Here is a 10,217-nt window from a genome sequence, read left to right as displayed (position 1 = left end):
CACGTTATCGAGTTTGTCCACCTCGAAGTGGACACAATGCAAATAAACTTATCCAATTAAAATGGTTATATGTGGTTTATCAAATTATGTACACTGTGTACATAATCTACTATCATTAGCAAGTCGAAATACAACTTTAACAAGAAGCGCCAGTAGGGGGATACAAACGGAAGTTCTAACCGTGTCTTCAGAATAAAGGCATGCCCAAAAATAAATAAATATAAATAGTCCACAAACATTTAAAATGACTGAAATTCGGGATGTGGTTTTGCTATGATGGCAACGAGACATTTATGTGTAAAGTAGTAATGTTTGTTTTTATAAACTAGAGCACTGGGAAACTCACTGGGTTTTTGTTGCGGTGATAGATTAATATTACTATTACAGATTACTTTTTGATAAGTGAAAGATAACAATGTATTGATATGACAATTGCATGCAATTTCATGAGGTTAATATATCAATGCAAACAAGGCTTCCAATAATAACTAGCAGTGTCAACATTCTGCTTCAAAAGTGTCTAACACAATTTTAATTCGTAAAGCTGCATCACTGTCATTGATAAATTCGGTCTACAATTGCCCCGCGCTGTTTGAGTTATGGTATGGCCATTTTTGTGTCGCTTTAATTTATTTTTAATTTGGAATTGCATGCTTTTATTATGAAAGTCTCCCTAGCCTTGGGTATTACCGGTAGCTTAAATAGCCTTTTACCACAGTCAGTGGGTTTTAGCTTCAACTGAGTCATCATAACGCGTCTCGCCATCGCATGCCTCTGCACATTTTTCAGACGCTATAGCAGTTGAATTCCTGTGTGGACATATTTAGGTAAGGACGTGACTGGAAAGTGTTCATTATTGCCAGAAACAAACTAGTGTTCAAGCCTTGGGTGAGCATGGGAGGGGGATGGGAGTGTTCCTCCAACCAGCTAAACACAGGGCAGCTAGCTTCTGCTCCAGCCTTAGCTCCTGACAACCCCCAGTAACCATGGGAAACCAGTTTACGCGACAAGATGAACACATTTAATGCACGTGCACCTTCGTTGTTTGTATTTGCATGCCACTCAAGTCATAAGCCAATGCAGTGGACTAATGACAAGTTTATGCTTTATTATTGACCCAAAATCGCTGTCCTGTGACTAACTAAAGTGGTGTTGTTTGTTAATTAACTAGATAAGTACTCAGCATTTAATTATACCTGCTACTTTTTAACAAGTTGTCATTAATACCCTCAGGCATAGAGGAGACTGGAGCTGGAACTCTGTGAACCACAGGACCTGCAGGATGGTGGCGGAACCATGGACTCCAAGAAACCAATGGCCTCTCTGACCCCCACAACAGGGAACGGTAAAGTTTTGTGTTGTGATATCTTGTGTTTAGGATTTTCAGTGGACACGTGCGCTGAGAAAGAGAAATGGTCTATTTACAAGATTGCAGCATGACAAGTATACATGTTGTTCCAAGTGTGTGTAGAGATACAACTAGTCAAGTTGATGTTAAAGAGTTGTGGTGCCAAATAGGGTGTTCGCTGGTGTCACACATATTCTGAAACATTCGATTCAATCTAGTTGTATTTACATGGCAAGAGTAACAAATAAGAACGTCTCAAGACGCTTCACAACCACGCCTGAAACCTCCAGAGTAAGCACTAACGGGAAGAAACCTTGAGCAGAACCCAGCTCAAATGGAGAGACCGATCTACTTAAGGCAATACAGGTAGAGACGAGACAGAAGAGAGAGAGAAGATGAACAACAGGTGCAATGAGATAAACATACATCTGTCATACATACATACATGCATACATCATCTAACTGAATCAGAAACAAAATCAGAAAAAGACTTTATTTATCCCCGAAGGGCAATTAGGAGGGCGAAGAGCGGTACATAAAATAAGAGCAGGAGAATGAAATAACAAAAAGAATAAAAAAAACAGCATAATATGTACAATGGAAGGCCTGCCGCCAGTAACAGGAGATGAATTGTGGAAAATAATATCAGTTGAAGTGTATATGTAGAATCTCATCGTGATACAAGCACAAGGTGTAGCTGGTGATGTTACACAAGAGACTAGCATAGCAGCAATAGGCTGTTAATGACAAGTCGTTCTGTTACAGGGCGTTAGCTGCTATAATGAAATGGAAGTCTGAGTTTACGCCTATGTTTTGCTCTGAATCAGGAAGTAAAGTTATAGAATATTGTTACAATGTGTGGAGACGGTTGTATGCAGTGTGTGTGTGTGATTGGTCATAAATGTGATATTAGGAAATGATCAAATAGAGAATGAAGCATCCTCAGCAAGTGTGAGCACTGGCATTTATTGTTGTTCTGAAGGTCATGTACCAGTGTTCTGTATAGGAACAACATGTTCTGTTTGATTGAACATCTCAGCTATGTGTAGAAAACAACATTTTAGGGTGCACTCACACTAGGGCCAGTTGTGCCATGTGGCACGAATGACACCGCCCCCCCCCCTTGTACCCCACTGGCCCGCCGTCACATCACCAAGAACCAAGTGGGCCGATGCCATTGACTGTATATACTATGGGAAAACGCATCGTGATGTCACCCATTGGATTCTGAACCTCGAAAATGAAGTCTGTGTGGACATGGGGATTGTGTTGGGAGCTAAAGCAGCCTGGACGTTGAGGCCTGACCACCCAACTCTCCGCTACCTGTTAACTCAGGCTACTGCTCGTCATTCAAAGCGGGAACACCCTTAATTATGCAGACCTTAATAAAACATAAACAGATGAGTTAGAAAAAAAATATCACTCGTACAGCCGTCATACTAAAGTGACAGTTATTTATGCGTAGTTACAGCAGCACGATGGAGAGGGAACCTGACAACACGGCTGCCATGACTTTCTTGTTCTTTGTAAACTATCTCCATAATAGTCAGCCCACTTCCTCCGACCAACGTCAAGCCTTTGCTGCTGCTATGGTTGTTGTGATTGAGGGATGGATGGTTGTTTGCTTTATGCATCATGATGTGGTTAAATTCCGCATGTCTCGTACTTAACAGCGCTTGTGCGCATGTGTGACCAATCATTCCATGCCGAAGTCCACCTCGACCAACCGTGTCGTGCCTGGGTCCATATTTTAAGGAAGAAGACTTCAGGGGAGAAGCATGGCATGGTTGACTAGTGTGAAGCCTCATGCCTTGAAGCTTTCCATCCAGTTGGTTCAAAAAAATTTTAATTTCTCAGGCTATATTATAGACCACTTTACTGCTTCATTCTTCATGGAAACCCTGTCACTGGTTTTGTTGCCTCGGCTCTTTGGGAGAGCGGAGCTGTGCCCTTGAAGTAAATGGAAACAGTTGACAGAGGTTCGGTTTGACTGTTAGTATGTTTACATGCACGTGAAAAAAATGATTAGAACTCTAACAACTTAAGTACATGTAAACGCGTTACTCCGACTAAAATCTGAGTGATACTTATACGATTAAGACACCCAGATAATGCGAGTGGAATTCGGTTATCTCCAGCATGTATACGCTTAATCGGACTACAATAGGATAACATGTGTGCACATGCTCCACAACCACTGTGCTAGCGTGTGACCCCAGAACAGAAACATCCAAGTTGCAGAAGAAAAAGGTAAACAGAGCCAGTAGAAGAACCGTCTGAGGTATAGCGCATATTTTATCTGCACCATAAGTAGTGCACACATAACATACGCGATTAAAAAAAGCTGTACTATTATCCATCTGGTTGTTGTTTGAAATGCCGGTCTGCTGCATGAATGACTCTTGTTTGTTATAAGATATAATAGGTCAACCGGAGAAGGGGTCCTTATTAACGCGGTATTAACCCGCTAAAAAAAGACATATCGCCACCTAGTGTGGAGGAGGAGGACGTGTTCTCTTAAGTCGGTGTGTTTCAATTCCGGCCCTCGGGTCCTGCATGTTTTCGATGTTTTCCTCCTCCAACACACCTGATTCAAATGAATGGCTCCTTATCAGGCCATTGCAGAGCTTGATGATGAGCTGATCATTTGAATCAGGTGTGGTGTGAGGAGGGAAAAATTGAAAACATACCGGGCAATAGGTCCCGAGGACCAGAATTGAGAAACACTGCCTCAAGTTATTCGATTTTCTCTGCTGCATGTAAACTAGGGCAAGGACCGCACTCACAAAGTCGAATTTCTAGCATAGCTCGATTAAGCTCGATTAAGCTGTGCATGTGCACACAGGAAGCTTAGTGTTGCATATTCTACTAAAGATCCTATAGCACTACTAAACCATGATACCTGGAGAAAATAAATAGTAATAGTAAATAGTTGATGTTAATGCTGAAGCATAAACATTGGTGGGAGATGATGAAGACTCATGGCATTTAGCTTGCTATTACAAGCTAGGGTTTGATTCCCTTTCAAAGTTTTATTTAAAGCTCATCAATTTAACAATAAAATGAGATCACATGTAACATCTAGCGTAGTGAACACTCACTGCTCAACATCTTTTAAGCTAGGAGCTATCTTTATTGTATTTAGACACAACTTGAAACTATACAACCATGTAGTGGTTGTAGATTCCAGTCATGCACCACTTCATTAAAAAGTGTTAAAGTTTCAGTAAGGCTTTAATTAGCCATCACTGAGTCCCATACAGAGGGAAACTCTTGTCCTTTTAGCAAGGCTACATGAAAACTCTATGGCACGGTCAAATTGGCAAAACTTCAACACAAACACTAATTTTGTGGTAATCCATTGCGCATTATGTATCCCATCAACGCTTCATAAAAGACTTCCTGGATTTCTCGATGCATGCTTCAAAGCCTTGGCACACTATTTTCCATTACTATCCGTAGTGAGCAGATTTGTGCTCTAGGAGCAGCAGCTCACAACATGATTGTTGATGCGCACTGGACTCATTGACTACATATAAATGATGTAGCAGTAACATCAACCATTGGTTGGTGGACTTTAAAGCATCATGTTTGGCCTTTGGCCAGCGTCCATATTCGGAGGAGCTGGAAAGGAGTGAGGGCTGGGACTGAATGAACATGGGGACAGCTGTCGATGTCAGTTGAGTAAACCAAAAAGCATACCTCTGTTTGAGGCATCTTCTTGAGATGGATTGATTTTCATGACTCCGTATTTAATGAGAGAAGTTGGCAGTGTTTGAATGAGAGGCTTTTGGAGCCCCAGATTTTGGAGCCAGCTAAAGACCTTTTAACAACATCCATCTTTTATACACAATTCATGCCAGAAGACTGATATGGTTTATCAGTGTTGCTTACAGTCCATTTTCTCTATAGAACCTAGCATTACACTATGTCAAAAAGTCACATATTGATTTTTTTCTGTTTTGTTTTAAAAACTATTTCGATAAAGTGCGCTTTGTGCATTTTTCCATTGAAAAGTGTTTTACGAATGAGCTGTGGTGAGATGAGATGAGACTTTACTCTCGTAAAGTCTCATCTCGCAATATCCCATAATTCCCTTAAATTGTCGTCATGCAAGACTTCACTTTGAGGGAGACAACTTCAAGTGAACTGGTTAGATGACCCCTGCGTCATCTAAGAGGAAGAGGAAATGCAGCAAGTGTTTCCATTGCACTTTTACAATAAACTTTTATATTGACATATCTGAAAAACTACCTCATGAGAATGGAAAAATGATTTAGTGATATTTGAGAGTTTTTTTTTTAAATGTAGGCATTTCCATTTCCAGTTTTTTATTGTGGAAATGCAACAATTGAAACTTTGAAAGTGACTTTTTGCCTGATATCATCTAATTGTATATTACATAAAGAGACTAAGCACACAGTAATCAAAAATAATATCTCATTTCAAATGTTAAATAAATCATCATATGTTCAGAGTCCCCGCTTTTTCTTTTCTAGCTCCTGGTTCCAAACCCATAACAAGCAAGTCATATTTGGACAGACCCCGCTGTGACAACTCGCTGGTTAACTTGACGCAAAAGTTTCTGGAGCTGCTGAAACGCTCTATTGACGGCGTGTTGGACCTAAATGTTGTCACCCAGGAGCTTGGAATCTCCAAGAGACGCGTCTATGATGTCACCAATGTCCTGGAAGGCATCCAACTCATCAAAAAGACTTCCAAAAACCACATCCAATGGATGTAAGTATACCACTTGAAGGCAGTTGTGGTTCTGTGTTCAACAAAAATGGTTTCATCTTATGTCTCCGTATGTGTACACAGGGGCGGTGGAGTCATTGGAAAAAGTGATCAAGAGCTAAAGGTTCTCGCAGAGAAGGAGGAGAAGTTGGATGAGCTGATCCGAAGTTGTATGGCACAGATGCACCGACTGTGTGAGGACCACCACAGTCAAAGATATCCTTGGCTTCATTCATCTTTCTTAGTGTGTATGGTCTTGGTTTGGTGTATTCCAAGCAGTACCTAAATACCATTGACGTCCTTAACTTTGTGGATCACGTATGCCTATTTGACATATGAGGATGTCCACAGGATTCCGAGTTTAAAAGAACAGACCGTGATCGTAATCAAAGCCCCTGTTGAGACGAAGCTGGAGGTGCCACACCCTGAGGAGGTACATTCTCTACATTACTTTAGTTGATTGAAATCTCAGTCAAACAATAATGATTGTTTCCTTGCTGCATTTTATGTCTATTATTTAATAATAGATGCACTGTCTGCTTTCCCTATGTTCAGAGCCTCCAGGTCCGCCTCAGTAGCACCCAGGGACCCATAGAGGTTTTCCTCTGCTCTGATGACCCCATGCCAATGGAAGCTGCAGACAGCTTAGCGGCCACCAGTTGGAACTACTCCATTGTCTCTTGGCCTTTCTCATCCGTCATCCAGGTGTCTCCCAAAGGTGAGCTTTGTACTTAGGGATGCTGTGGTCTGTTACAAACAGGTTACCCACATGAAAGGCTACTTTGTTACCACAAAGAATCTGACACACTAACTCAACTTTGAGATTGTTGGCTTAATATGGCCTTGGGGTTATGACCTTTGAGACTCATCTGTTTTCTTCCCCATTACCCATATCTTTCCAGGCAATGCTAGCGATAGTTGCGGAATCACTAGTTTCTCCAACCCACTGTCGGTGCTGACACAACAGTCAGTACCGGTTGCTTTCTCACCAATGCCCACCTTACCCCAATCCCCTACTGAAGACCGACACAGTTTTGTCACCCTCACTCCACCTTTGGCCTGCTCTCTCGATGAGGAGCAGTATCTCCTGAGCCTGCCTGAGGATGAGGGCATTACTGATCTCTTCTCCTGCGTTGACTTGGACCAGTCACAAGATATGCCTCTTCTTTGAACAGCTAGAAAAGGAACAAGGAATACAACGTGGATGCGATTTTTAACCCAGAGGTCGACTGTTTTTTGTTATTCTTCTTCTTTTGGACTGACATATACATTTGAAACATTGTGTTCTTCAATCTGTTTCATGTCCAGGAGACACTTGCGGGCGTCCCTCCCCAGAGTACAAGCATAACAGTCTCAACACAGGACACGTAATCTTGACCCAACACTCTTGGTGATTTATGGGAACAACACTGTTGTAATGGTCTGAAGTGATCACATGTGTCATTTTGGTACTTTGATCAGGAAGCAGCCATTTGATGTAGAGTGTCTGAAGACTGATCACGTAGCACTAACCAGTGTTCATTGAACTCATTTAAAAGCTTCTCCAAAGTCATCCACGAGATATTTTGACGCTTGCATTGGATTCTTTGGAAAACATACAACTATGGGGGCAGTGTATTGTCCTTTCTTAGCTTTTTAACTTTGTTTCCCAGTCAGCCCTTCAAGTTACCAATGCAGGACCTAAGTCATATTACAGCTTATAGCTCAGTCTGGCTTGATGGTCTACTCAGGACTCTGGTAAATATTTACTAAAGGTTGAATTTTTTTTTTTTTTGTATTAAAGTTTGAACCATACTCAGTATTCATACGATTCTCTCAAGTTGGACTTGTATTACAATATTGTTGCAATACTATACCAGTGAAAAGTCTCACTGACTGTTGTTCAAATACCAAACATTTCAGCACTGGCTGAAGTACTATCATAGGCTCTCTTCCTTCTCTTAGTAGTTAAGTACCATGGAGATATCTATGGATCAAAAGAGCATTGATATGCATTTTCTCTGCAATAACAAACTATTACCTCATCTATTAAAGACCTGCACTTGAATGCAGGGAAATGTAAGGAGTCCAGTGAGCACAGCTCTGGCCGTGTCATACTCCATTACCCTGGTATTGTGTATACTGGCTCACATGCTCACCTGTTGTACACAACTAGCTGAGAGTGGCAATGCTGTGGAGACACACATACGCAAAGCAAAGGCCATGCTTTCTGGCTGACAAGAAAACATCACTCACTTTAAAACATTATGATAGACTTGTAGATGGACTGGTTTTTGAATTTTTGCAATGGTGACCTTTTCCAGACAGTGGTTGAAGGAATGAAGTGGAGAGGCTGTGTTTGCACGGTCTGCTCCCACTCAATCCTCTAACTTTTTATCAACATTCTTCTTAACATGCTAGGCTCTTCTGCTGTGACAAGTGAACTGTCTGCCAGTGAAAAAGTGGCATCAGACTCTCTGAGGGACACGACTTCAGATGCTGAATGTAGAAACACGCTGTAATATTTTTTTTTGTTATCTATACTTGAGCATTACTTACGAGTGCCTCCTAAAATGTGATCAGTTCAATGCAATGCTACCTTTGGAAGTAAACTTTTATCACTGAATTGCCAGCAGCAACACATCTGTTTTTCTTACCTTTCATTAACAAGATCAATGGCAGACAGTGCCAGAGCAAAGTTGCGGAAACTGCCGTGTTTGCTGCTATTAGCAGTTGAAAACAGCCAAGTCACTACAAGGCGTTTAGCAGCTAGCAACTGTTGAGAAATCGATGCTGCTGAGAGAATAGCTTCATCTATATCTACTCCAGTACGGTCCTTTTTTTTTTTTTTTTTTTTTTTTTTTACAAACTTGGCCTCTTCGGAGAGGACAGGATAAACTGTGTTTTGTCTGGAAGTGTTGGTTTGATTATTTTCCAGTCCAGTCCACTCTAAACTTGACTTGGCAACCACTATATGACCCTAGTACTATGCACCACACATGTGCCTTATACGTATTTGTACCCAGAAAACTGCGATGACTGCAAGTCGGCTTTCTGGTGAAAGTAAATACTGTAACAAAGTGAAATAAAGCGACACATACCTGGTTTGGATTTCATACATGTACATGTTTACTTATTGTCACTGATTCCCAGTTCCAGTGGGCTTAAAGTTAACTTCTGTTATATGTTCCCAAGCAACTAGTTCTGCTTTTTAATTTCTAGATGTTTTGTGTTAAAGTGAAAAATCATAATTCCAATTTTCCTCAAGCTAGACTTTTAACTATTATAGTCACATTACAGTAACTGTAGCTTTTAAATACACTACATTGACTTTGAGATGCAGCTAGATGATACTGTTAGAGACATTAATCTACACACCTCTCTACCTTTTTGAAATACAGATACCTTTTGTACTGCAATAAACCATATGTAGTCTATTACTGGGATCACCGTTTTGTCTTATGGGGTGAAATTTGAACAATAAACAATAAAAAATGTTTTTGTGACAGAAAAACTTTGTGAAGGAATTTCTTAATTCATGTCTAAATGATTCAACTGAAATTGGGACAAATACTCATCAGAAAATTGTGAAATTCAAATACATAAGCAGTTTAAGTAGTTACACTTCATCATGCTTGCCTTGTCAGTCATTTACAGAAAGTCCGATACATACAGTAGTGACGAGTTTATACAAGTCTGCTGTCTTATCTTATATAGTAAATAATTTTACAGATGGTGCCACTTTGTTAAAGATTTAGTAACTGACACCAGATTATAACCTTTCAGGTCTGTACAAAGAGGTGTGCACTTTTTATTTTGATATTTCTTGCTTGTATAGATGTCACAGAGGAGAGATGAGTTGATTTGCTTTGGTGTGTACCCAGTGTATTCTGCTCAGATCCTAGCTGCATGCCAAGATGTAGCAGCTTGAGGTCTCCTCTCCTGGCCTGCTACACGATAAGTACAGTCATCATGTTCTGTTCTTCACTTTCCAATGTGCATCATATCTGTAACTGCAAATGTCACTCATCCAGTCCAATGCAACTTTATAATTTATACATTTATAAGGCAAGTTAAAAACCACCAATGTGAACAGAAGTGCTGTACACAATAAATAAATAATAACAAAAAAAAAACATAAGTTAAAAAAAAA

The 10,217-nt window shown here is 40.5% G+C and overlaps 1 protein-coding gene across 1 annotated transcript; it reads left to right on the top strand.

Moving 5' to 3' along the window:
- Positions 1-689: 689 nt before the first annotated feature.
- e2f3 (E2F transcription factor 3) lies at positions 690-9,180 on the top strand. Its single transcript, XM_047604473.1, has 7 exons — positions 690-827; positions 1,234-1,345; positions 5,848-6,088; positions 6,170-6,301; positions 6,404-6,518; positions 6,641-6,803; positions 6,988-9,180. The coding sequence occupies exons 2-7, from the start codon at positions 1,297-1,299 to the stop codon at positions 7,254-7,256; spliced, it is 969 nt and encodes a 322-aa protein (XP_047460429.1). The 5' UTR covers positions 690-827; positions 1,234-1,296; the 3' UTR covers positions 7,257-9,180.
- Positions 9,181-10,217: the final 1,037 nt, after the last annotated feature.

This window comes from Mugil cephalus, chromosome 14 (assembly GCF_022458985.1).
Source record: "Mugil cephalus isolate CIBA_MC_2020 chromosome 14, CIBA_Mcephalus_1.1, whole genome shotgun sequence".
In the NCBI taxonomy this organism is placed as follows: domain Eukaryota; kingdom Metazoa; phylum Chordata; class Actinopteri; order Mugiliformes; family Mugilidae; genus Mugil; species Mugil cephalus.
The sequence above is the reverse complement of the archived record's forward strand: the minus strand, read 5'-3'. Positions and strand labels throughout refer to the sequence as shown.

Coding starts and splice junctions, on each gene's coding strand:
- e2f3 (XM_047604473.1), top strand. CDS start 1,297: ATGGACTCCAAGAAACCAATGGCCTCTCTGACCCCCACAACAGGGAAC. Junction 1,346..5,847: donor GACCCCCACAACAGGGAACG/GTAAAGTTTTGT, acceptor TTTCTTTTCTAG/CTCCTGGTTCCAAACCCATA. Junction 6,089..6,169: donor AAAAACCACATCCAATGGAT/GTAAGTATACCA, acceptor ATGTGTACACAG/GGGCGGTGGAGTCATTGGAA.